General features: G+C 37.6%; 3 protein-coding genes across 3 annotated transcripts; 2 read left to right on the plus strand and 1 right to left on the minus strand.

Moving 5' to 3' along the window:
• Nucleotides 1-6,219: 6,219 nt before the first annotated feature.
• Nucleotides 6,220-8,384, plus strand: LOC112777335 (CBS domain-containing protein CBSX6-like). The gene has a single exon (XM_025821686.2). It carries the CDS (start codon nt 6,951-6,953, stop codon nt 8,223-8,225), a length of 1,275 nt encoding a protein of 424 aa, XP_025677471.1. The 5' UTR covers nt 6,220-6,950; the 3' UTR covers nt 8,226-8,384.
• A 1,709-nt stretch (nt 8,385-10,093) lies between these two features.
• Nucleotides 10,094-13,748, minus strand: LOC112775567 (ubiquitin carboxyl-terminal hydrolase 2). Its single transcript, XM_025819266.3, has 6 exons — nt 13,579-13,748; nt 13,398-13,453; nt 13,057-13,103; nt 11,469-11,515; nt 11,252-11,354; nt 10,094-11,150 (listed from the first exon to the last, which is right to left on the minus strand). Exons 2-6 carry the CDS (start codon nt 13,426-13,428, stop codon nt 10,374-10,376), a joined length of 1,005 nt encoding a protein of 334 aa, XP_025675051.1. The 5' UTR covers nt 13,429-13,453; nt 13,579-13,748; the 3' UTR covers nt 10,094-10,373.
• An 8,292-nt stretch (nt 13,749-22,040) lies between these two features.
• LOC112779827 (uncharacterized) lies at nt 22,041-27,696 on the plus strand. The gene is made up of 14 exons (XM_025824176.3): nt 22,041-22,373; nt 22,791-22,919; nt 23,440-23,532; nt 23,690-23,818; nt 24,451-24,534; nt 24,618-24,736; nt 24,819-24,920; nt 25,092-25,208; nt 25,688-25,744; nt 25,826-25,892; nt 26,176-26,229; nt 26,348-26,437; nt 26,591-26,629; nt 27,207-27,696. Exons 1-14 carry the CDS (start codon nt 22,332-22,334, stop codon nt 27,300-27,302), a joined length of 1,218 nt encoding a protein of 405 aa, XP_025679961.1. The 5' UTR covers nt 22,041-22,331; the 3' UTR covers nt 27,303-27,696.
• Nucleotides 27,697-27,939: the final 243 nt, after the last annotated feature.

A 27,939-nucleotide genomic window follows, 5' to 3' on the forward strand; every position in this document is an offset into this window, starting at 1 on the left:
GACGCGAGGTGGGGTGGTGTATTTGTTTGCGTTTATCCGGTATACTACGAAGGGGGGAGCCTTGAAGGCGATCGCAGATATGAATCGGACGCGTTTAAGGGGAAAGGAGATTTTCGTCGGAGAGGCTCGCTTTAGGAGAGATGGCTCGAAGGGGAAGGAGGTGCGGGTCAGTACTTATATGAGGAAGGATACGGGAAATACAATGGTTAATACCGGGCACATTCTTGCAAAGAACGGGACTCTTGAGGCAGCAAGGGTAGTGGACTACGGGGCACATTCTGCATGGAGCAAGGATCAGTTGGCCTGGAGAATGAGTCAGGAGCCTGGGAGAGAACCCCAAGAAGGGTGCTCGAGGAAGGACTTGGAGGCTAAGGAGGGCATGGTGGTACAAGCTTCGGTGGTGGAACGTAATTTGGACTGGATGCACAGGAGCCTTGTTGGAACTACTATAACAGCCATTGATTACGGCTGGGATAGTGAAGGTGTGCGAGCTGGGAGCGCACAAAGCATTGCTTATCTTTGCTAGTAGTCGGGACGTGGATGAGGCTCTCAGACTCAACATGAATGGTCTCTTGAAGGCATTCTGTAGAATTGGTCGGTGGAGTGAGACTGACCGATGTGATAAACGAGGAGTTTGGATCGAATGCACTGGGGTTCCGATACATGCTTGGGCTGAAGCCACTTTCCGGACTATTGGGGAACAGTGGGGGGAAGTGGTGGGTTGTGATCGTGCAATTATGTCAGGAGAATCCTATAGAGTAGGCCGGGTATTGATTGAGACGAGCAGATTTGCGGTCATCCGTGAAAGAATCGGCATCTCTGTAGGTAAGGCTATGTTTGATGTCATGGTCACGGAGATGGACTGCGGGGCTCACCCCGTCCTGGGTAGGGCACCGGTGGCGGAGATGGAAGGTAACCAAGGAAGCGGTTCTGGAGGCGGTTGTGTTACCGGAGAGGACAGTACTGATGGTGATCATGGTCGTCAAGCACCGCTGGGAGGATGGGATGCGGCGGAGGAGTTGGTGACGCTACCGGTACGGGAGGAAGGTACGGAGAAGGGTCGAGGGGTAATTTTCTTGGAAGAATTGGACGAGTGGCATAACAAACTTTTGAATTTCAAATTCAGAAGTGCTACAAATACGGAAGTTGGTCCCAAGGTGACGAAGGCTGGATATGCGGGATCTTCAGCTAACGGTAAGGACGTTGATTCAGAGAGAACGTTGTCATGGGATATGGAACATGGGAGGGGTGATGCTGATGCAGATGTAACTAGTATTATGAGGTATGTGGGGCAGAGGGAGGTGCATGTGGTTCCTAAAACCTTATTGGCCCAAGTGCAACAAAATGAGGTTCAGGAAAATCAATTGGGCTTACAGCACTACAGCCCACTTGATGGGTTTGACAGGTATTACGGGAAGGGCCATGCTACTAGCAGCTTGGAGCGGGTTCACAGCCGGGTCTGGCCCAAGGAATCTGATCTGCAGGTTATGCGACTTCACGGGGATTGGTGCCCGCAAGACAGTGTGAACTTGGACAGCGGCGGGGAGAACCGATCAACTCGCGATGAGGCTCGGTGGAAGGAAGGGGGGACTCGGCAGCGCGGAGGGGGAGATTGGCTGGGTATCCCGTCGGATGGAGGCGAAGGGAATCGGGCGAGGCTGGTTCATGGTTGTGGTGAGGGACCTCCTCGTCGAGGGGCGGATAAATTGGAGACTGTTGGCCGGTTGGAGGTCACGATGCCTACGCAACACATGGGAGGCCTGGTCGAAGATTGCACTAACGTGGTGATGGCCATGGAAGGTGATACACAGGGTACCTTGGGCGGGACAGCTAGGCGTTGGGCCGAGGGAGGAATGGGGAGCTCGAATGGGTTTGAGCAACATGGTGAGGTGCAGGGAGCATTGGAAAGTGTGAAACGGTGTGAGAATACCGGTCAAGGGGTAAAAGGGATTAACAGCCAGGGGGAAGTGGGGGTAAGTACGGAAGCAGGATGCGCTGGGGAATGTCATCAGTACCAACAGTGTGTGACAGGGGGTATTGGACTAGATGGCCACGGTGCAAGACAGGTAAATGGGTTGTTGGAAAGCTCGGTGACGAATACGGTAATTATTGGGAGAGGACTGGCAGGTGAGGGAGTTGTACACAGCAATGTGGAGAGCGACGATGCATCCGAGAATTCTGACACCAAGCGTGCGGAGGAGGTGCAAGAAAACAAAAAAGCTTGGGATTTGGCAATGGAATCTGGGGTGGTGCTAGACAATGAGGAAGATGATATTATGACAATCCTACAGGCTCAGAATGAGAAAATAGCTCGGAGGAGAAAACATGCCAAACAGAAGGAAAAAGCAAGGAGAAGTCGTCCGAAAAACAGAAAACAGGTGTGTAAATCTGGTTTACAATGATCTTTGCATCTTGGAATGTACGGGGGTTGGCGGGAATGGGGAAATTAAGTATGGTAAAAAATTTCAGAAATAAATTTAAGGTGCATATGTTAGGCTTGATAGAGACCAAGAAAGAGGTGGTGAGTAAATTTGATGTTGTGCAATTGTGGGGTAATGATGGAGTGTGTTGGGAGTTTGTGGAGGCAGAAGGTGCATCTGGAGGCTTACTGTTAATGTGGGATGAAACGGTGTTTAATTTAAATAACTGTTATAAAGGAGCTAGGTGGTTATGTGTGGATGGGGTGCTGATAAAAAATAATGTTAGATGTGCATTCTGCTTAGTGTATGGGGAGCATACTAGGGAAGCAAAGCTTGTTGTGTGAGAAGAATTAAGCTTTTTGGCTGGATTATGTCAGATGCCGTTCTATTTTATGGGAGATTTTAACAAGGTTGTAACAGTGGAAGACCGTCTTGGAGCTGGGTCTTTGCCACAGTCTGCAGTAGAGTTTAAATCTTGGATTAATGACATGGAACTAAGGGACCTAGATTTATCTGATCGTCGATTCACATGGTTCAGGGGCCAGTCATGTAGTCGCATTGATAGAATCCTGGTTAGTTTGGAGTGGTTAGAAGAGTTTCCTGAAACAAGGCTACGCGGGGGGCCAAGAGGGTTGTCCACTGTCCATTGGTGATGAACGTCACAAAGGCGGGAGGGGGCCGAAGACCTTTTCGAAGCCTAGATTCTTGGTTTACTCATGATGGGTTTCTGAGGGTGGTAAAGGAGGAGTGGAGGAGCATAGGTGAAGTCCAATTTATAGATAAGTTGGCAGCTTTGGCGGATCCGCTGGGGAGATGGCATCGAGAAAATTTCGGTAATATAGACATGCGGATTGATAAGTTTGAAGAGGAGATTAGGAAGGTAGATGATATGGCGAGCCAGGGCCTGCATGATGGTACATTGGAAGCTAGACGCAAGGCGCTTGTGGGATCTTGTAAGAAGTGGTATGTCAGGAAAGAAATACATTGGAAGCAGATGTCCCGCTCTAGACATGCTAAGGAGATGGATAAAAATACTAGATATTTCCACAATATTGCTTCTACTCGGAGGAGGAACAATCGAATCGATGCTTTAAGAATCAGTGGAAGAATAGTGAGGAATCAGGCCCGGATCAAAGTAGCTATAAGGGATTTCTACAAGGACTTGTACCATCAGGAGGCGTCACCGAGTATAGGTATTAGGGATGGACTAGTTAGGTGCATCACTGATGAGGAGGCAGCAGAGCTAGAGCGCCTACCGACTGCGGAAGAAATAAAGACTGCAGTGTGGGATTGTGACTCATCAAAAGCGCCGGGGAGCGATGGGTATAACATGAATTTCATCAAGAAATGTTGGTCAGAAGTTGGGAAGGAATTCACAGAAGCAGTGTTGGGATTCTTCCAGTCAGCAGTGCTACCAAGGGGCGCAAATGTCACCTGGGTGGCGTTGGCACCAAAATTCGTCGGAGCAACTGAAATTAAGGATCTGCGTCCAATTAGTATGGTAGGATGTGTTTACAAGGTCATTTCTAAGGTGCTGGTTCGAAGGATGAGACATGTGATGCCAGGACTAGTGGGCGAGACTCAGAGTGCTTTTGTACAGGGCAGGAAGATCCATGATGGGGCTTTGATAGCTTGTGAAACGGTACAGTGGTTGAAGTCACGGAAAAGGAGCTCAGCAATAATTAAACTAGACTTCCAAAAAGCGTATGATAGGGTTAGGTGGAGCTTCGTGGATATTGTGCTGCAGAAGATGGGATTTGGAGATAGGTGGAGGGAGTGGATTAAGGAGTGTGTATGTTCTGCGTCTATGTCACTTCTAGTTAATGGCGCTCCTACTAAACCATTCAAAATGGAGAGGGGACTTCGACAAGGAGATCCTCTATCTCCCTTTCTATTCGTCCTTGTTGTTGATGTTCTTCATAGAATGATTGGAGAGGCGGTGAGGAATGGGCGCATATGTCCGCTCTTGGTTGGCCGAGATCACATAGAATTATCGCACCTATAGTTTGCAGACGATACTATCCTCTTTTGCCCTCCAGAAGAAGAGACCATACGGAACTATAAGCGCCTGCTCCGCTGCTTTGAACTGATGTCTGGGTTGAGCATTAATTTTGAGAAGTCCAGCTTCATTCCGGTCAACTGCGAACAGCGTTGGGTGTGGAAGATGTGTCGCCTGCTGGGGTGTAAGGAGGCATCCCTCCCTGTTCGATATCTTGGCATATCCTTGGGAGCGAATCCAAGGCTCGTGAAGACATGGAAACCAGTAATTGACAAGGTGGAAGGAAAGCTTAGTTTGTGGAAAGCTAAGACCCTTAATAAAGCGGGTAAGTTGGTTCTCATAAAATCTGTTCTTAACAGTTTACCTATCTACTATCTGAGCTTGTACAAGTTGCCTAAGGCTGTAGCAGAAAAGTTGATAGCCTTACAAAGACGATTCCTGTGGAGTAAAGAGGACAGGAGGACCGGGATGCCACTTGTGAGATGGGAGGTAGTGATGGCGCCCAAAAAGGCGGATGGATTGGGTGTGGGAGATGCAGTGATTCAGAATATGGCCCTACTTTTTAAATGGTGGTGGCGATTTTCAAAGGAGGACTGCCCCTTGTGGAAGAAAGTAGTATGTTCGTGTAATAACATGAGTCCTGCTGAGATGCTGCATGGGCAGCCTGTGCCTCAAAGAGGGGGGCCTTGGAAGGATATATGTCAGCTTCGAATAAAGGAACCCCAAATAAGGGAAAGGATGATCAGAGGACTATCGATGGACGTTGGGAATGGCAGAACAACCCGATTTTGGGAAGATGTCTGGCTACCTGGTGGGGTCTTGAAGGAGATGTTCCCAAGATTATTCTCGGTCTCAAACCTTAAAGAAGCTGTTATTGGGGACCGTGGGTTTTGGGATGGCTTGGAGTGGATATGGAGCTTCCAGTGGAGGAGGCAGCTATTTCAATGGGAACTGGAGCTTTTGAACCAACTCCATGAGATTTTACTGCCAGTAAACCTAACATCTGAGAGAGAGGATAAGGTCGTCTGGAAATTTGATAGAACTGGTGTATTTTCAACTAAATCCTTTATCCAGGTGGTGCAAGAAGCGACCCTCCCGGAGGAAATAACGAGCTATAGCTTCACTAGTGCGGTTTGGAGAGGCTTCGTTCCGCCCAGGGTTGAACTATTTACTTGGTTTGTGTTGATTGAGAAGGTCAATACTAAAGAACGACTATCCAGACTAGGTGTTATTGGTCAGCAGGATACTATGTGTGCCTTATGCGGTAAGGCTGTGGAGACTGCTTTTCATCTATTTGTTGGGTGCGAGATCACGTGGCAGGTGTGGAGCGCGTGGCTATTCGCCCTTGGAAGGTCATGGACCATACCAGGTACACTGAAGCAACACTTTGAGAGTTGGCAGCATGCGGCACTGAGAAAGCTTGAGAAAAAGAGGTGGTTAGTTGGATTCTTTACTGTCATTTAGGCAATCTGGCTCGAAAGGAATGATCGAGTTTTTAATGATCATGGCTCAAGAGTTGTGGAAATAATCAACAAGTCCTTCATGTTCTCTGACGAGTGGCTTGGTAGTGCCCCCTATGGATGTTGATGACAAGTACAACGCTGACAAGAGATGATATCACTTGGGGTTGTTAGTCATAATTTGTACTTAATTTTTACATGTTTCCTAGACTCTACTTGCTCCACTGTACTGTGTTGAGCACGCTTTAATTCAAAAAAAAAATGATAGATTAATATTGGAACAAATTTTTTCCAATATACTACTGTTTTAAATTTTTATTACCAAAATGTCGTCGTTTTTACTTAGGTGCACTGTTTTATCATGGTAACATAAACCCCTCATATTTGTTTTCGCATTCTGACTGGATGGTGTTTAACCGAATTTTAGGCTCTAGCATGTGAAAAAACATGGAATGGCACCGTGATAAAATGGTGACATTTAAATAAATAATTTAAAAAATATAATATTTTGATCATAAGTGTTTAGAATAATAGTATACTGAAAAAAAACACTCTTAATATTGTCAGCATTTTTGATGGAGTGTCCGAATATATGATATATCTCAATGATGTTAGTAGCAATTTTATAAATTCTCCCGTTGTAATTGCCTTGAAAAAAATTTAGCGATTTAACAAATTGGTTTGCTCAATTTCACACCGCATATATAGGGTGTGTTAAACTAACAAGCCATTCATTCTTCAAAACATGCTAAATATTCATAAGCCACAAACCAGAGTAGACCTCGTCAGTCTAGTCTTTCGGAGTTAGACAGATATATTTGGATGTTTGATTAATTTTCCTTAATCACCTCCTTCTTCAAATCCTAATTCTCCTTATACATCTCTTGCTCTTTCACTCTCTCCTACATTTGATCCTATACATTTTACACACATAGCCCATTCACAACATTAAGTCACATGAATCGATCCGATTCGTCATCCGGGAGATACAGAAACTATGAAATGGCCATGAATTGCACACGAATCGTGGGAACCAGTCTGGTGTAAGAACACCATCAATCAAATAAGTTTATGGCATTGGCCTTTGTGTATCACACAGTGGGAGATCTCACTGTTGGAAAGCCTGACTTGGTTGAATTTCATGACACTGAGACACTTAAGTCAGCAATTCAAGCAATAGCAGATTCACCTGGAGGCAGCATACCAATCTGGAAGAAGAGATCATTGTCGCCGTCGTCATCATCCTCAGATGTTAATGCCCATGAAGACAATGAACTGAGGCAACAAAGATTTGTTGGCATGCTCAGTTCTCTTGACATTGCTGCTTTCTTGGCCAACACGGCAACTAGTAGTCAGGATCAATCTTTGGACATGGACAGGAAGCTCAACTCCCCAGTTTCCGAGGTGGTTGTCCCAAACAACTCCCTACTAAAGATTGTTGATCCTTCAACAAGGCTCATCGATGCACTCGAATTGATGAAGCAAGGAGTAAAACGCCTGCTTGTTCACAAGTGCCTTGTATGGAAAGGTTCGTGCAAGCATTTCTCGGTTGTTTACTATTCTAGATGGCTCAAGAACATTGAATCTAGCAACAGCAAACAAACAAGCATGAATTTTCAAGCATCCTCGACATCATCACCATCAAGAGTTACCTCGATTCCTAACAAGTTTTGTTGCCTCTCCAGAGAAGACGTGCTCCGATTCATCATTGGTTATCTTGGAGCTCTGGCACCTCTTCCTTTAACCTCCATGGCTCATCTTGGTGCAATCAATTCCCATTACAACACCGTTGAATCCTTCAAACCGGCCATTGAAGCAGCAAAAGCAACTCCAACGGACTCCATTGCGGTTGCAGTGGTGGAACAAACACCGGAAGGCAAGAACAAGATTATAGGGGAAATCTCTGCGCATAAGTTGTGGAAATGTGATTACATAGCTGCATCTTGGGCTTTGGCAAATCTGTCCGCAGGACAATTCGTAATGGGAGTTGAAGATAACGATAACAATAGTGATATTGAAACTGAGTTGAGTGTGGATACAAAAAGACCTAAAAGGTTCAGTAGCAGGAGCATTAGATTCTTGAGTAACCCTTCAGGCCCCGGCATTTTCGGCCAAAGCAGGAGCATGTACAGAGGAAGAAGTGCTCCTTTGACATGTAAAGTGAAAAGCACATTGGCTGCTGTCATGGCTCAGATGCTTTCACACAGAGCAACTCATGTTTGGGTGACTGAGGATGAGAGGGATGATGTTCTAGTTGGTATTGTAGGATATGCCGACATTTTAGATGCTGTGACAAAGCCTCCTACTGCATTTATCCGTGCAACTAAATCCACTGAGATAATGTGAAATAAGAACTGACTTGAAAATTCTTTTTTATTTTTCCTTTTTAATGATTGTGTCTATTGTGCTGTGCGGCATGTGTTGGAAATGCGATATTTGCCAAAAGATTTTCATGTCTAAGAAGGTTGCCAATATTAATGGAAGATAATATCTCTGTTGGTTTTATTTAGCTCAATCTGCTTCAGCTCAGAAAATGTTTAAAGTCCTCAAATTTGGATTTAAAATAGGGAACTTAATCAGATACTTTTCATCCAAGTAAAAAAGAAGACAAACAAAAGAAATAAAACACAAGCCAAATCAGATGGCTGGGATCATGTCTAAACTAATAAGGTGTTGAAGCTCATCGCAAGGTTGATTCCAATCCAAATACGGGTCCGCACTAGAGGTAGCAGGTTTGGCCATAAAATTAGCCACATTGTTTGCTGATCTTTGGATCAAAACTATGCTAACCTTCCAATTCCCATTCATGACCTCTTGAATCTTCTTAGCCAAATCCCACTCTGCAATACCATTACTGAACATCCTTCTGTTCACCAAAGAGAAGGCATCCAAGCAATCTGTTTCATAATACACCGCTCAGAACCCACTGTCCCAAGCAAACAGTAAGCCCCACCAAATAGCAAACCTCAGCAAGTAGAACGGTACTAGTTTCAAGTTTCCCAGTACAGCCTTTCAACCAACAACCATCAGAGTTGCGGAAAATACAACCAAAACCAGCAAGACCATTGGAAGCACTTAAACTAGCATCACAATTTAATTTAACTGGATTAACAGTGGGAGGAAACCGGGACAAAGTAAAGAGAAGGAGTTCAGGATTGATGCATGGAGAAAACAATACGTAGCTCCTTAGCTGAGCTACGGATCAATCTACCCACTTTGCTAGTACTCCAAGAATCATCCGAGTTAAATAAGTCCTTATTTCTATCTCTCCAAATCCACCAAAGGGACGAGTAAAACACAGAAGCATCACCTTGTCTATAGCTTTTATGAAGCCATTGACTCAAATTTGGTTGGTGTGAATACAAGCCTAAAAGGTTCCAAATCTCTTTGGGTTTAACACTAGCAATTGATCCCTCAAGATTCCACTTGTCAAACCAGAAAGATTGATTCAATGAGCCAATACACCAAATAAGACACCGTCCATTCTCGTCGTGCCATGCTTTTTCATTCGCTTCTTTTCTTCGTCGCTTCTTCCCCTCGTTCCCTTTCTCTTGGACATCTCACTTGAAATGCAATCAATGCATTCATTCTTTTCGATCTTATACTCAGATAGACTGAACATTCACCCACCCAATTTCGATAAAAGGTGAAGTCAAAGCTACTCGATCATTCAACAAGGACAGCTGGAATCTACGCGTTGATCCAACCTGCGCTACCAGCTGTCTTCTTCTTCCATTTCTATTCAGCTTGAAAAGAAGCTTCAAGCCCAAGAGTTGAGGAAAGGTAGGTTTCTTACTTAGTGCTTGCATTAAGGGCTTCACTTACGCTATTTCTTAAAAGTATTAAGGCTTTCTTATTAGTGTATTAATCAGAACTCAGATTCAAAGTTCAACTCCATGCATATTGCATGTGTATGCTTGAACTTGAATCTTCAATTTGTAGAACAAAGGAATGCAGTTTCCAGCATTAATTTCACTTCTCTGCAACATTATGTATTTGCACATCCCGTTAAGCTTAGTAAATTTCTGAAAATTCAAAATGTCTGTTACTTAACAATCTATGTGGCCTTCCAAGTTCTGCGACAACAGAAACTGTTTTCGACCCCTTTTTTTCATAGAAGTATCATGGACAGTGAAGGAATTCCCATCCACTTGGTTGTAGGTGGGTGTTACACAATAAAAGATTAAACATAGTAAAATTCACTAAGCCAAATGTTGGTTTAAAGCTTAAATTTTTCCCTAAACAAAATTAAAGGCACATTATCGAATCCAGACAAATGATTCACCAGTAAAGTGAACTCAAGAATCTTAAACTGAACACTGCAAGTAACCTGGGATCAAAAGGTTTGCAACAGTACTCAACAACTGCTTAAATCCTAGAGCAAAAAACAATAAATTAGGAAGTTTTCAACATGATACATATGAGCATGCTTAAATATCAGGGGAGAAAAACCCACATAAAATGTTTGTCTAAACTGATTAACAAGTACATTCTTCAACTAGTACTGCTTGTTTTTTGCTTTGCCTTCTCAATCAGGGGCTTCAACTGCTTCTTCTCAGCAAGAATCTTTAGGAAGTTAAACAAGAAGGGTATGTAATTGTGTTTCCTACGAATATTTTCTGTTCTCCATTTCTTAAACTTCTCTTCCTCCATCAAGATCTTCTCTGTAGCGGCTTCAATCCCAGCATTAACTTCAGAGAGAGAATTGTTCAGTAACTCAAAGTTGCTGTTGTCCACCAGTCTCTCCGACTTCGATGCAGCCAGCTGCTGCAAAATTCGCTCCCTCCTCTTCTGAAGCTCCTTGAGCTCGGCAGTATAAATCTCCTTCCTGTTCTTGATGATCGCCATAAGATTGAACCTTATTTCGCTTTGGGAATACCTCTCAATACGCTCTTGGATCACAGGTTGCACCATCTTAAGCCAGTCCATATCGGCTTGTCCACCAGAGCACTGGCCAAGGCTAATAGGACCCTCCTTTAATCCATCAAGCTCATACAACACCCCATCAACAGGAAGATAGCTAATAAAATGGTAAACATCATCATCTTTGGTAGCAACCTTTTGCTCTTCAGGGACAAAAGGTTCTGGCCTTGCAAAGCTATTATGGGCGGTACGTATGGCTTCACTATTATTGATGGCCAAACCTTTGAGCTCAGGAGGAAAGTTCTTGGTAAATTCTTTCAATTTGGTCAACTCTGGGCCAATATCAACATCTGGTGAATTTAGAAGAATAGACAAGATCGCCTGGGTTGCACAAGCATTATTAATTACCTACAAATGCACAAGGATTAGAGTTTTTTAAGATCAGTAAAACTGTAAAACGGTAAACTATTATGATATTTGGTTAGAAAAATTAAAACAAAGCAGCAGACCTGGCTTGCAAAAAACAAGTTGGGGTTTGGATCTTTGATTACAACACGGTCATCCTTTTCTCCAGGACGCCATTTGAACAGAAAGATCAACCCATACACAGGCCTGTTATTGACAGTGCAAATCCCAAAAAAAGGGAGTAAAGGCAGATGCTCATAAATTAATTATCATGATCAGTGAATATCAGAAGTCCAATACTAACTGAGACAGTACACTAACCTAAGGCTGTTTAGAGACTCAAGGTCCAATGAATAAAGTTCCTCAACCTGCCAAATAATCGCAGGTACAAAGATCATAATCACAAACAAAAACAGAAACTGAGATATGTATCTCCTCTCCGGAACTCATAAGATGATATGAGACCAGTAGAATCTGATACATGCATCCAAGTTGGAAAACTAATAGAAAATTAAAAGAACACAAACTGATAGTCTGTAGTGATAACTCAGGAACTTGAGACGCCTGACCTCTCCCGAATTCCCCTTTCTTTTTCCCCTCACCAATTCCCTTTTCCCATGTCCCCTGCTGCTATGTGAGAAGTGCTTAGTTTACAATGAAATTACAGCTTTCTCACTTTCTAGGTGGAATTACAACCCGTACTCTTTCTAAAATATACATAAAGAAAGTTACAGACAGAAATACTAAACAAATATGGAGGTACAAAAATAAAATGAAGTTGCCAGCTTATCCATTTCATAACAAACCTGACTGCAAGTTAAATCAGATAGGAAATTATTTTCCATGTCCATAGATTTTACTAGAACTATTCTGGTCACCAAAATGAACACTTGTTTTTCTCCCCATTAGCCTGTTCCAAGAAATAAATTATTTGTTCAGTTGATGGGAAGTGTAGTTATCTTCCCCTTCTAGATTTACTATTTCCGAAGGTCAATTTTCTCTTCTGATAAGGAAACCACCAACTTATACCATTGTTGTGACTTATGAAAAATCTTATATCATTATCCCAGAAAGGTTTTTTTCCCCTTCTTTTTTTAAAAAAAAGAAAAAGAAAAAAAGAAATTCCCCAAACTATTATCAATTTAAATAAGGTTGCACATGATTCTTCTACTTCATGACATTTTGGTGCTGTAATGCTATTATGCTGAAGTACACTGCTGTCGTGTTATTTTTAGTTCCAGAATGATGGAACAATTCCTTTAGGATTTAAGCATAGACCTTTGCTTTTATAGGGTTTCTGATGGCTTGCTATAAAGGTTTTTGGAGGAGGCTAAGTTTTAAACAGCATATAGTTTATGCCCAATGCTTGCATATATAAAATGCATTAACAAATTGTTTAACATAATATAAACATATATACCACCAATATTATTTACCATGAATTGGTGTTCATATCAGTCAATGGTTACACAAGACTACAAGAGGAAAACAGCTGAAACTAAATTCCCTATTTTCTCAATGCTTTCGCATATACATAAACACCTCCTTAGCTATGGTTCTATTTTCGTTTTACTAAAGACGATAAATAAACAAGCCCAATGCCTTATAGCCCCAACCCTTACCCCGCAAAATTGAAATCCCATACCATGAAGCTGGGTCCTAATACATATCCAGTGAATATTGAACACAAATGGCAATATTTGCCAGTTTATTATCCCTGTGAAAACGTGGATGCTAGAGCATGCCAATGAGATCAAAGCAGAAATCCTTAAGGAAGCAAAAAGTCATAAAAGAGAATACCAAAAATAAAGGGGGAGAAAAACAACATCCAAACCTAAACTAAAACCATGAAAAGTATGTGCGATTCTAAAAGAAAACAAATTTCATAGAATAAAAATAAGTTACAGACCTGTACTCCTTTCACTTGCATTTGCTGAATGAGTTCTGTAAAAACCCCTGACAACGAAAAATATATATAATTTAATGACAAAAAAAAAAAAAGCAGTAAACTACTACATAGTGTACCAATTTACGAATCAAATTCTATGTATCCAGTGATCACAGAATAAACAAACATAAGATTACTTTTTTGCGAGCCCTCACTCTAGCAATCTATATAGACATGTTTGTGTAAAAGACGTCAACCATTCAGCGAACATAGTAAATTAATAAATAAAAGGAAATATTTAAAAAAAAAAACTAATTGCAAATTTATTGGGAAAAATTGAATAGCATGCAGAAAGAGCGTACCTGGATCGGATTCAATGGTGCACCACGACATGATTTTGGATACACGAATCAACAATCTGCACACAAAAAATTACAAAAAAAAAAAGACAAGAAAGAATCAATTTTAATTTTGTTTTCACAGCACCGAAACGAGAATGGGATTTTTCATATAAAGCAAAACCACAGATGAAGGATTAAATACCTCTTCCTCTGTGTGTCTCTGGTATATGTCGAATTCGAGTAGCTTCGTCGTCTTACTTGCAACCTTTGCAAATGAGGGTTTATACTTTTTGCTCGTATACCGTCAGCTCTCCACCGCTTTACTTTTTAATTTATTTATTTATTCCATTTCCAATTCAAAACAAAATAATTAAATAAATAAAACCTGAAAACATAAATAAATAATTAAATACGGGATATACGATGGATTTTTTTTTGGTTAAATTAAATAAAGATTATTAATTAGAAAAATACATTTAATAAGAAAAAATCATAGTTATCTGAACCGGTAATTAATCCGGTCATACAACTGAGTCACTGAGTTACTGATTTAACTGGTGGGTCACTCATTTACCCGTTGACTCAGTCATAATTAAATAAAATATTAAAATTATAAAAATAAATTAAAATCAAAGTTAAAATTCAAAATATATATCTTTACAAGTATATTAATAACGCTACGTCAATAAAAATAATTATCTTATATATTTATGTATATAATTACATAAATAGTTATTTAAAATAAGGAATATAATAGAATAATTGTGTAAAATATTTTATAATATTAATATATTAAAATTAAATTATAAAAACAAATAAATACAATATTATTATTGAAGAATAAAAATAATGTTTTACAATATAATTATTTTAATATGATATTATTAGTTTTTTAAGAATGATAAGTGTTTGGTACACAAAAGGTTTTTTCCTTTTAGTATATATATAATTATCTTATATATTTATGTATATCATTGTATAAATAGTTATTTAAAATAAGGAATATAATAGAATAATTGTGTAAAATATTTTATAATATTAATATATTAAAATTAAATTATAAAAACAAATAAATACAATATTATTATTGAAGAATAAAAATAATGTTTAACAATATAATTATTTTAATATGATATTATTAGTTTTTTAAGGATGATAAGTTTTTGGTAAACAAAAGGTTTTTTTTCCTTTTAGTATATATATAATTATTAGCATATTATTCAACAAAGAAAACACTAGCCTGGTGGATTAGTTGTGTTTTAATTTGGGAATGTCTCAAGTTCGAATCCTGGCTTGCTTTTGGATGATTAATACAATAAAGTTGTCTCCTACTGTGATCCCGCACACTGCTGGCGCACTGTGGACGCGCGATTACATTGATTCGGTTGGGCCAATTTGATCGGTTCAATCCGGATTTGACCGGTTCAACTCGAATCAGATCGGTTTTTCGCAGGCCAATAGCAAAAAGGTCAGATACTTAATCCGAACCGACCGATCCGGTCTGGATTTAATAACTATGAGAAAAATTACCAAAATACACTACCGGTTATATCCCGGGTCCCAAAAAAAAGCATCAAATAATAAATATACAAATTGAGAGGCTCTATACCAAAAATAAATATAAAAAGAAAGAAAGAAAGATAGAAACCGGGCGGCGGTGCACCAGAATAGGCCACAACGACAAGAGAGATTTAATGCATAAATGTATAGGGTTTTCTGTACTTTAGATATAGTTGTCAGAACCGAACCGGTAATTGAACCGGTCAAACTACTGGATTACTGGGTCATTGGTTCAATCGGTGGATTACTGGTTGAACCGGTTAACCCGATCCTACATAAATAAAAATAAAAAATAGTAAAAAAATTAAAGTTAAAATTTAAAATACATATTTTTACTAATATTTTAAGAATATTCAGCTATTCTAAAATAACATGAAACAGAAATAATAAGTATTTTGTTAATTTTACTCTATCATAAATATTTTATTTTGTTTTTATATTAAAATAATAATTATTTTCAAATTTTAATAATTTTATAATAAATTTATATCTATTATACTATTATATACTACAATTATTTATTAAAAAATAATATTAATAGATATTATATAATTATGAAAAGAAAAAAATAAGTGAATTTATAATTATTGTTAAATAAAATATAATTAATTTAAAAATAAATGAGTTTATCACTAAAATTAAAATAAATTAAATAGAAGTAAATATATTTGATAAAAGATATCTATATATATAACAATTTGTAAAACATATTAATTAGAATTGTGATAGCTTGGTGGTTGTGACTTGTTCCTTTCACATTGTGGATAAGGGTTCGAACCCCACCCCACCCATTTTGAAAAATTTTAATTTCCAGCGGTTCGGTTGGACCAGTTTTACCAAGTTTGATCGGTTTTTATCGGTTCTCTTTCTTTTTCGGTTTAATTAGCAAACCGGACCGGTTTAGGATCCGGTTCATCGATTTTTCAATCAAACCGACCGGTTCAGTCCGGTTTTTACAACACTGGATATGTACATTTTAAAAAAAGTTTATATAAGTTGTTTGTTAGCTCACTCATTTTTCACACTAAATATATCTCAATTCCATTAATTCTTATCTAAAAAAAATGGCCAATAATAATTTTTTTAGTGGTAGTTTATCCTAATGGAATTATTAGAAACGGTGAATAGAGGATGATATTTAAGTGTAATTCACCTCTGATATTGTGTACTTGCTGTGTTGATTTTCTAGATGCGCTTAAAATTATCATTGAGCAACATGGGGACAATTGGTTCAAAGGTAGTTGGTAGAGTCGCATATAGGAACTTGTTCCTGTCGGCACTGCCTTGTGGATGTTTTATTAACAGGACGTTTTGGGTTAAAGCTGATATGTCAGTAGAATGTTTGATGTACATGCTAGGCTAATGGCGCAACAATATTATGGAGTGGTATGCAAAGGTTCGTGATGTAGGAGGTAGTTTTGGGTCATCTTCTTCAATATCTGAAGCAGTCCTGGTATTAGAAGTTTCAAACCATTATCACACTCTTAATCTGTATGCGATGCAACTAGACGACCCTTTCAATCTCGGTGACAGCGAAGATTACAACACGGATAGCGGGGTAGAATCTCGAGTGGGCTACAGGTTTAAGAGTAGAGATGCTGTGTTGATGGCAGTGAAAATTTACAACATTCAAAGAAATGTTGAATACAAAATTTTGGAATTCAATAGACTGAAATATCATTGTCGATGCAAGCAATTCTCTGTTGGGTGTCCGTGGAGCTTTTACGTATCACTACATCAAAATCACAACTATTGGTAAGTGTTGTATCCTACAATATTCTAAATTAAAGTAATGTTTATTAAAATTTGTGTTACATAATGAAAAATAAGAGTTTTGTTGTAGGGTGGTGCAGAGGTTTGGAGGGTCACATACCTGCTTAGCGCCAACAATGTCTCAAAATTATGCTCAGTTGGATAGCACTTTGATTTGTTCTGTTATCCTGCCAATCATACATGCTGACCTGTCTGTATTTACAAAGTGCAGTGCAACAAAACTATCATTTCAAGTCATCATATCGAAAGGAGTGGATGGAAAAGCAGAAGGCTATTGCACATATTTATGACGACTAGGAAGAGTCGTACAATATGCTTCCTACCCTTTTACAAGCTTTGTCTGACTACCTCCCAGGCCCTGTACAAGATTGTGTTGTTGTTCTATACTACAATGGAAACCTCATTGACAGAGAGTATAGCAAGCTTGATAAGGTGTTCTGGACCTTTTTTGTGTGTATCGAAATTTTTAAGCACTGTAAGTCATTTGCATCAGTTGATAGGACACATTTATATGGCAAATACGGGGTGTGTTACTAATTGTTATTGCTCAAGATGGAAACAACAATATTCTGCCCATAGCATTTGTACTTGTGGAGTCGGAGTCCACCGAATCATGCTAATTCTTCTTGACGAATTTGAGGCAGCACGTCACTCTGCAATATGGTATACTTCTCATAAGCTAGAATATTAGGCTTGGTTTGGTAAGGCTTTTCGAAGAGGTGCTTGTTCTTTTTAAAAGCTCAAGCTCCTCATATTGTATTTGGTAAATAAAAAAAATCATGTGCTTGTGCTTGTAGCTTTTAAAAGATCGGGGTACTTTTAAAAACACCTAAAATAGAGCTTTTCAAAGTTGGCTTGTGCTTTTCAAAATTTAAAAGTCTAATATAACATCATATATTAACTAATTTTCAAATTTAATACTTACATTTATGTCTATTATAGTATTTTTAAATTTTAAAAACTATTTTACCAAACGCAATTGATGTTGCTTGTGTTTATTGAAAGCTATTTTTAATTTGATTTGTCAAATATAAATGCTACAACTTTTAAAAAGTCATCTTTTAAAAGTTAACTTTTATAAGCTACTTTTAAAAAGTAAAAGCTTTACCAAACTAAGCCTTAGTCCATAGGAACCAGCAGAGCTCCTTACCTTAAGTCGTTGCTCATGTCTTTAGAGAAAACCTAATACTATGAAAAGTACAATGTGCCGAAGAAGAAGAAGGAGGAAGAGAATCCTCAAAATGTCGCACTTCTCCTCTTAAATACTAACCCTAAAAGTAATTCAAATTCAAACTAAAATAGAATCAAATTTAAAATAAAATCAAATCTAACTAATTAATGTTTTTCTTCAGCCAATATTTTAATATTTTCTTCTTACAAATCCTCAATTAATGCTGTGATTAGTGGGTCTAAGCTGAGCCTTTGATTAACCACACAAGTAATGAAGAATTGAAGATTCAGTGGCTTAGTTTGAGACCCCAAGAGAGTGTTCATAATCCCACGTTGCACGTGTAGAATTCATGTGCAACGTGAAGCTCAATTTCAATTTAATTCACTCTCTGTCTTACCCATGTTGGACGTGGAGAGTCCCACATTGAACGTGGCTTTAATTTCCCTCAATTCTGATGTTTGTTTGCTCTCAAGTGTTGCACGCCAAAAATCCCACATGGGACATGAACCAGGTGTTGTGAGTATGCATGCATCATGCATACCTCAAAATTATCTTGTTGTGTTTACACATGGGTTATGCATACGCATGATAGCCCATGTACCATGTTGATGTCTTCACGTCCCACGTTGAAATGGGGGTCATGCGTACGCATGAATGAGAAAATTTTCCATTTGTGCGTATGCATGGATCATGTGTACGCACGGCTTCTGTTTTGATGTTGGATGCCAATGTTCCTACGTTGCACGTTGAAGGACCTAGTGCTCCTAGGAGGGCATAATTGGTTGGCATGGCATGCTTGACCTCCCACATTGCACGTGAAGCTTGATTTCAACATAGAGAGCTCTCTATTTAGTCCAAAGAGTTTTCTGTTTGCTTTTCTATTCTTGCTCTTTGTTGTTCAAAGTGATTCCAGGCCTTCTTTTTCTTTAATCTTCACCAATTCTCTTCTAAATTCATAAATATACACATACACATAGGAGTCTTCTAAATTCTCTTCACCAATTATTTTTATTGACGGCGCTAAAATTTATTAATATGATATGTTAAATGATATTACAGCATACACATATGAGTCTTAATTGACTATTAACATGATGGGTTTATGAAATTATTTTAAATCAAACTTTAATTGAGGGAAGAACTTGAGGCATTGAAATCCCTTAATTTGTGATTTATTTGATTTAATTTCATAAACTTATCATATTAACCGCCAATTAGGACTTTTAAATGTGTATTGTGGTGTCATTTAACATGTCAGATCTTACTCCATTAGCAATGGAAATTATGGAAGGACAAAATGACTAATTTAAAATGTTTGAAGGACGGATTTGATTAAAAAAGTTTTTTCGAAAACTAATTTGAAAAATGAGTAATCTTTCAAGAACTAATTAACTAATTTGACTATTTACTCAAGAAATTAAGATATACTAACACCATTCTCTCTCTCTCTCTATGGAGAGGTTCATTTTCCAGAATATTCAAGAATCAATAACCATGTGTTGCAGAGGTTATAAACAAATCGATTAGGAGCTACAAAAAGTGAGCTGATTTTGATTTTTCTAGTTGTTGATAGTAAAGTTGAAGATGATTATAGTTTAATTTTCGGTTTATTACGAAAAATTATTCGAAAAGACTTCTACAAGATGCTCCCACCGTTAACTACTTCAATTTTATAGTAAAATACATGCCCTACCAAGAAAAAGACAGAATTTGTAACTTGCTATCCTCTTGCCTAGTGGAGGAGCCCAGCCCGGGGTTCTAACCGCGTGCCTGTTGAAGAATGAGCCGGCGACTCATAGGCAGTGGCTTGGTTAAGGGAAACCACCGGAGCCGTAGCGAAAGCGAGTATACTCGTAGTCTCTGAAGGATGAGAACCGACTATGTATGTAGCACCTACATCGAGAATTTAAGTATTGTATACGTCATTAGTCCGATCCTTTCTTTCTAACTATCTTCCTTATTGCGTTGAATTTTTTGTCTAAAAAAAATCTGCAGCTCCACAAAAAAAAGAAAAATTCAACAAAGAAAAACCAAGGACGTAATTATAGGCAAAGAAAGAGAGGTTGACATAAAATAGGTCGTCAAAATTGAACTTAATGAAATTACAAATTGTATTAAGCAAAAAGTTTAACTTAAAAAGCAAGGTTCTAAAAACCGGACCGGACTGGCCGGTTCGACCAGTTTAACCGCGAATCGGCAATGTAAGCGGTCCGGTCCTCCTTTAAAAACCGCTAGAGAAAGAACCGTTCAAAAATCGGTGAACCGGCCAAAAATCGGCCGATTGAGCCGGACCGGTGACTGGCCGGTTCCTTTAAACGACGCCGTTTTCTTAATTGTTTTAAAAAAATTAAAAAAATGAAAACCTACCCGACCCAGCACCCCCACCCCCATTCATTCATCTCAGTCTCACAGTGAGTGAACCCTAGCCCTCTGAAGTTCCTCTCCATCGTCGCCCAGTAGCCCTCCATCGTTGCCGCAGTCTGAGGTCGTCAGCGCCACCGCCGTCGCCTGGTCTTCAGCACCAGTAGCCCTCCATCGTCGCCTGGTTCCCAGCCCAGTAGCCCTCCATTGTCTTCAACTTCTCAACACCAGTAGCCCTCTCATCGTCTTCATCGTCGCCTGGTCCTCAACACCAGTAGCCCTCCATCGAACCCAGGTGAGTGACTCGTGGTCTTCATCTTCTCTGAACTTCCTCTGCTCATCTTCTTCGTTCTTCGCCTCTTCGGTCCTCTGCTCATCTTCTTCATTCTTCGCCTCTTCGGTCCTCTGCTCATCTTCTTCGTTCCTTTTTTTCCTCAGTTGATACAGAAACATGAAGACGTTCCTAGTGTACCCGTTACGCGATTTTTGTTCAATTTATTGCTGTTTTAGTGTTTTGCACTTTTGCTGCTTTGTAATTGTTAATTTGTTAATCTGTTTTAATTTGTTACTTTGTAATTGTTAATTTGTTACTCTGTTTTGTTAATGCTGAAAAGTGGAAACTTACTCTGTTTTGCAATATTGTTGAATGGCTGAATACTGTAGGCAGAATTGCTGTGGGCATAATTGAACCAATACTCTTATAATTCATGGAACAATGACTCTTTAAAGGTTTTGTATCTCGATGTAGCTTTCGGCTCAGATTAAGTTCTATTGATGTTCATGATGATTCAAATTCAGATTTGCAGGTACAAAATGGCATATCATTCAAACTATAGTCATCTCCTGGATCCTTTGATTGAGAACAATTAAGAGTTATTCATGGTGGAGAGGCTTATCATGATGGGTGCAGAAACATGTTATTTGAACATTCAAAGAACATGACACTGATCATAGCTTCACTGATGGTCCCAAAAAAGAACACAAAAGTTTGGCAAAGACTTGTCTACACAATGGATGAACCATGCTGACACCTATATTCATACATAGTACACTACAATTTCTTTGTAATCAAACACTTGCATGATCCCAAATCTTTGGGAAGAAATGCTAAGGGACTGAGCGAAAATGTAAGCCTTAGTTCATGTTGTAAATTTTAAGATTAGTTTGAACTAAAATTAGATTCGTAATTCATACATAATCCTAATAAGTGAACGAGCCATTTATGGAATGTTTGATTTTTTTGTTAATTGCTGTAGGCAGAATTGCTGTTAGACTATAATTATATTTTAGAATGTATATTTATAATTTATTTATTATTTTATTTTAAAACAATTTTTTTGGTTGAACCATCGATTGAACCGGTTAGACTAATAAACCAATGAACTAGTAATTAAAGCAGTTTGATGATTGGTTCGGTTTTCTGAACCTTGTTAAAAAGTTAAAATCACACAAAAAGGGTTTAACGTTAAGAAGGGAAAGAGTAGATATTTTTTGGCGGCTAATTGTGTAACTTCCGAACACGCGAAGAAGAAAAACGAGCAAAGGATGATAAAAGCCAAAGCGGGCGTTTGAGTTTGGAGGAGTTCGTGTGTGTCTCGTGTTTGTTTCGTCTGCGTCAAAATTCTCTTTCCCGTCACTCTTTCGCTTTGAAAATGATAAAATAAAAATAAATAAAAAATTGGAAAAAATAAGTAGGAGTATATAAGCATTTTCATATTTTACCGTTTCCGCTACTTACGTCAACTAATTCTTTTCATTCTCTACTATATTTAAGCAATTAATCTTATGTTTTATAATCCACTCAATTAATTTTTAAATTTTAAAAGATTACGATCACCATCTTCTTCTCCTTTCTTATCGCACACTAAATTCATTGACTATATTTATATTTATGTTTATGTTTATTCCTCCTAATCCTAATTATTGCGACTATAAAATATTTTCGTCAAACAATTATTGCTACTTCTTTTTTTTTCCTTTTCTTTTCTTTTGTTCTCTTCCGTTTACTTTTTATTTTGAATTGTTCATGCGTAACATATAGAACGACATAGCCCTCTGCAGAGAATTCTCTGCGTTTTCAACGCCAGAATATGAAGTCACCTTCATCTTCTTCTCCTTCTTCTTCTTCTCGGGTATATATAATATATATACATGTTATCATCGCTATTGCTTGCTTTTCTCTCTTTTTTATTCTTTTTAATTGAATTTTTATTTTCAGAAACCGTAGCCTCTTCTTTTTTGCTTCCGATTTTGATATCAATTTCGCAGGGTTACATTATACCTTGTTATTCAAATTACGCTTTTATTCATCACCTTGATACGCAAATCACTCTTTGATTAGGATATGTTCCAATTCAATGTTTTTATATCCATATAGGTGATATCGATTACTTGCTTAAACACTTCATGTCATGCAGTTGAACTAGATTTTGTTTTCACGTCAACAATGCTTAACTTTTTTTTTTCCTTTCAATTCGATTCAATTTCAGAGTTAGTGTGTTATTATTGTCTTCAATCTAATAGCATTCTTATCTTTTGCATTGAATCAGGCTGTTTTGGTTGCTGATTCCAAGAGTAAAAGAAACTATTGTTGTTCTTATACCCTATTTCCAGCAGTTTGTTTGATATGTCTTGGCCTGTTCTTCGCTTTTTCGTCCTTCTCGCAAGGCTACAGAGAGGTATGAACAAATAGAAGCATCATAACATAGGATGAAACATTGAACCGATTCTCTGCATTGATGACGATCTATCTATAATCTAAGATCACAGAAAAGATGGTAGAATTTTGGCTTAGATGGTATGGACATGTTTAGTGAAGCCTTGTCAAGGGTTACATTAGGGTTGGAAGTGAATCAGATGATGGAATTGGAAGGTATTCGTAGCTAGAGGTAGCGAGAGACTTAAGAAAATGTGGAAATTATTGGAAGATTTAAATATAAACAGTTCAAACACAGATAAAATTTATGATTAGGCACTATGGTGTCATTTGATCATTGTAGTTGATCGGCAAGTAGGACAAGGCTTAGTTGTTGTGTTATCGACCATGGTAACAAAATCAGTGTTTTAAAGTGTGCCCTGTATTTAAGTTGGAGGGTATTTGATTATAGTTCAAGCAACCAGTTTTGATTTTGGCTTTTGTTTAAGTACTGTTTGTTTTCCCACCAATCATAGAATGATCCTCTACGTGTCATACTACAGAAACTAACAACCTGGAGTGTGAACACTCGGAATCAAAATGTGGACAGCCTGACTCAGAAAATGGAAACTGATATAGTTAAGGATAAATGCAAGGTTCATTCTCTTACCGTGCCTTCATTCTTAATCCACTAAGTTGTACATAATATTTAACTGATTAATTGTTTTTTTCCCTGGACGAGTCATATTCATTGTTCTATTATTCTAGATGTTCAAAACTTTGGTGCTTATATTTGTTTATCTTGTTTAGTAGAACCAGTGCAGGCCTAGGGGAAGCGAGGCATTACCTGCTGGTATAGTGTCCAGTACTTCCAGCTTTGAAACGCGACCTCTATGGGATATTCCTGCCGTAAGGAAGAAGCATCATCAGCGCAGACAAGTTGTAAGTTTCAGTCAGTCATGAATAACTGAATACTTGAATTCCGCGCGTTAATAGGGTATTGCAGTTTCTCCAATGCCCATCGGTTTTAGGGGGACATCATGTTATAAGTGATGTGATTGATATGTTTCTGAATGTACAGCTTCACGATGATACTATCCTTGATTTGAAAATGTAAAGATGTAAAATGCAATTAGGTTTTACAGACATCCAATATATTTTATTGCCAAATTTATACCATGATCCCATGAGTGAATATGATAATATAAAATTTTTACAGTAATTAAAATTAAACTCTTTAATAAATGTGCTCATATACGAGGCCAAGATACTTAGGCAAGTGTCCAGAATTAAAATTGAAAGAATTTTTGAGATACCCTGCTCTGTTTGAGTTGCGGCAAGATCACCACCATATCCTGATATGGGAGCATTTGGACTTTAGATATCTTTTGAAAGTTTGTCCTCTCCTTGTAGATGCATTTTTATTCTTTATTGTTTGTGTTTAAAGTTATTGGTATAGCTTACATAATCTTTTTAATTGACACTTCAACGGCATGAAACACGTATCATGATATAATAGTCTTAGTTACTTTTCATTTCTTTATAGTATGCCTGACTTGCTTATACTTTATCAGGAGGAGGTAAACATGACGAGAAACTTGTTTGCGATGGCAGTGGGGATAAAGCAGAAGGATCTTGTGGACAAAATGGTTGAAAAGGTACCAGTCTGATATAGTTTTCTCATTACTAATAATCCAAGTTGATCCACGTGTTGTGACCCTCCTTCTACTCCAAATTTCAGTTTGTAGCAGCTAATTTTACTATGATGCTCTTTCACTATGATGGTATTGTCGACGATTGGAAGGAATTCGACTGGAATGATCATGTCATTCATGTGGCAGTACTCAATCAAGGCAAATGGTCGGTATCCTCACATTTCATTCCCTTCCCATATTTCATTTTTCTTCAGTGAGTCTTACCTGAACATGTTTCCAATGATTAGGTGGTTCGCAAAGCGGTTCTTACACCCCGATATGGTTGAAGAATACGATTACATTTTCCTTTGGGATGAGGACCTTGGAGTTGAAGAGTTCCACCCAGATAAGTATGTTGAAAACCCTTTCTGATTTCTGAAAATTATAAAAAATACAGTTTGATGCTCTTGGATTGTTTAATTAAAAACAAAATAGGGGAAGATTACTTCTGTTTTTTTTTAAAAAAAATGGGCACTCCTATAATGGGACAAAATCTTAATGATTCTCAAATGATTTTTCAGTTATATATCTATCATTAAAAGTGAAGGGCTGGAGATTTCACAACCAGCTCTTGATCCTCAACTTTCTGAAGTTCATCATCAGATAACTGTACGTAGTAAACGGACGATGGTACACAGGTTCTCATTTATATGCTTTTTTATTCTTTTTTGTCAGCTATGATATTTTCTAATTTCGTGGAACATATGTTCTTAGAAAGAACATAACTAGCAAAAATATTTTCACTATTCTCAAGATTTCTGCCTCCCCATTATATCATAAGTTAGACCATTACTACAAATAAGCAATTTGTATTACAAATATTGAATGGAAAGCCTCTTTGGTTCGAATAAAGTATTATAAGCAAATCCAATTCTTGATACACTTTTCTGGGTGTTCTATTTTCCCATGCATATATATGACATCAAGATTTGCTTATGCTTTTGAAGTTTAGTACTTAAAAGGTAGTTACCAAATTGTAATCATACATTTAATCTGAGAACGAGAAGATGAATTTATTAGAGAAAATTAAATAGAAGAAACGCATAGCTTAACGAAAAGCTTTTGAAGATGCATTACTCACAATCATGTTCTTACATACTTTTGGTTGTGCTTGCAGAAGGACATACAAAACTGGAGGTTGTGATTTGAGCAGCACTGCTCCTCCTTGTACCGGGTAAAGTTTCGGTAATAAGTAATTCAATTGGCTTTCTCTTTACTTTCCTAGACTTGAAGAAAGATTATCTATTTTTTTCAGGTGGATTGAAATGATGGCTCCTGTTTTCTCAAGAGCTGCATGGCGTTGCGTTTGGTATATGATTCAGGTGCACTATTCTGTTCTCTTAGCCTCATTTTGTAATTGTGTAGGACAATGTTAGGACAAATACTTAAAAATACTGAGATATGAACTTGTTTGGAGAAACAGGCTAAATGCCTTTTTCCCGAGATAACATTTGTCTTATTTTCCGTTCATACAAAATTTAAGAATAGTGAGAATATAGATTTTTTGTCCTTTCGTCTCAGTGCTTCGTATATATAGGCATTACTTGAAGAATTGCTTTGCAAAATGGTTACATATTCATTCAACTTTTGTTGTTTATGTTACAGAATGACTTGATCCATGCATGGGGTCTTGATATGCAGCTCGGATATTGTGCTCAGGCATGTTATGCTTATTGTTTTTTGGATTCTTCAATTCTATTTTTTCTATTTTTTCTATATTCTCTTATTTTTTAATCTTTAATTTCTAGTTCAATGTGACTTTGTTTCTTGTATATAGGGTGACCGAACAAAAAATGTTGGTGTTGTGGATGCTGAATACATAATTCACTACAATCGTCCTACCCTTGGAGGAGCAGACAAGCCAAACGTAACGAAATTTAGCATTTGATTGATGCTGAATAGCATAGAAATTCTTAATTAAGTTTTTAAAAAATTATATTTTCATATCATCTACTTTAATTGGATTCTGTCACTTGTTCTATCTGGCTTGAAACTGAGACGACTACTCTGTTATTCGCAGGATTCTTCTCAACCTCAAGAACAGGATCATAGACTTGATGTAAGTTACTATCTTATTAATTGCTTGTCGATTAATGCAATAAAATGAATCGTTTAACATATTAAGTTAAAAACTTTAAAGTTTCTAACATATTTACTTGTCACCTTTAATCTATATAGATATCTCTAGCTAATTATGTAACTATCTTTTGATCTCTACTTGTCGTATGGAATTTGTTTTCTCAAGTCCATGAACATATTTTCTATAGTGCTAAAAAAGATATATTATCAAAGGAAAAAACAGTTAAGTCACACTGAAAACCACTATCTCCATGTTAATTCCTTCCCCTTGTCTCATATATTGCATTTTTTGTTTGAAATACTTATTACTACATTCACTTATTTTAATTAATTTCCAAATTTGTAGAGTATCTATCAGTTCATCACTAATATATCATAATTACTTTGGGATCAAGCAAGGCCTATACACATAGTATTATTATATATTTAAGATTCTAGTATACGATTAATTTTCTGTTATTACTTATTAGTGTACAGTGTGTTGCCATTGTCTTAGTCATTTTTGAATTATTTTTATTGAATTTTTTTTTTTTACTAACATATTGGAGGCTGTGCAGGTGAGAAGACAGTCTTTCAGGGAATTAGATCTGTTTCAAAAACGTTGGAAAAAGGCAGTTGAAGAGGATCCATGTTGGGTTGATCCATTTCATTAGCCAGTGATGCAATCAAAGTGGCACTCAAAAATTTTATGTAAATTCTGCACATAAAAAAAAGACACGCCATTCATGTAAAGAGAAGAAAATTCAATTGGATACAGGTAAATTAAAGTGTTCATAGTGAGAATTCCTAGAGGAATCTCTATGGTAATTTGATCTTAAATTATAATTTAAGCTAGGTGCATCATATGGGATATTTAGTTCATTCCATTTTTAATCAGCGTTTTAAGATGAAATAAATAATAAGGGAAGGCACACAATGATGATGGATAAGAAGTTTGGAATATTGATGAAGTCCTTCAGGAAACATCTTTTGAATTTTAATTTCAGAAAAGGAATAGATGAATTCATGATCTTTATTATCTTAGTTTTATTTTATTGATTTTGTTTACGTTTCGATTCCCAAACCTTTTTTTATTGCCTTATCGTATAGTGATATTAAGCCTCCTTCCTTGTAGATTCTCTTTCTATTAATTATCATGCAACGTTGTTACTTGTTACTCTTTTCTATATCGTAACCAGGCCAAAAGATTTGTCAAAAAATAGAAAAAAAAGGAATTCAAAGGGTCTCTTTTAGTGACATATTTTTATCCTATTTTCCATTTTTTTAAAGTGAGAAATTGGTTCAGGTACA

This window comes from Arachis hypogaea, chromosome 19 (assembly GCF_003086295.3).
Source record: "Arachis hypogaea cultivar Tifrunner chromosome 19, arahy.Tifrunner.gnm2.J5K5, whole genome shotgun sequence".
Classification (NCBI taxonomy): domain Eukaryota; kingdom Viridiplantae; phylum Streptophyta; class Magnoliopsida; order Fabales; family Fabaceae; genus Arachis; species Arachis hypogaea.

Bases quoted from the DNA above. Each gene is read 5' to 3' on its own strand.
- LOC112777335 (XM_025821686.2), top strand. From the start codon at position 6,951: ATGGCATTGGCCTTTGTGTATCACACAGTGGGAGATCTCACTGTTGGA.
- LOC112775567 (XM_025819266.3), bottom strand. From the start codon at position 13,428: ATGTCGTGGTGCACCATTGAATCCGATCCAG. The intron at 11,516-13,056 runs GTCTGTAACTTA...ATTATTTGGCAG, and splicing joins TGCAAGTGAAAGGAGTACAG to GTTGAGGAACTTTATTCATT. The intron at 11,151-11,251 runs GTCTGCTGCTTT...GTGCATTTGTAG, and splicing joins ACTTGTTTTTTGCAAGCCAG to GTAATTAATAATGCTTGTGC.
- LOC112779827 (XM_025824176.3), top strand. From the start codon at position 22,332: ATGAAGTCACCTTCATCTTCTTCTCCTTCTTCTTCTTCTCGG. The intron at 23,819-24,450 runs GTAAGTTTCAGT...ATACTTTATCAG, and splicing joins ATCATCAGCGCAGACAAGTT to GAGGAGGTAAACATGACGAG. The intron at 24,921-25,091 runs GTATGTTGAAAA...ATGATTTTTCAG, and splicing joins GAAGAGTTCCACCCAGATAA to TTATATATCTATCATTAAAA.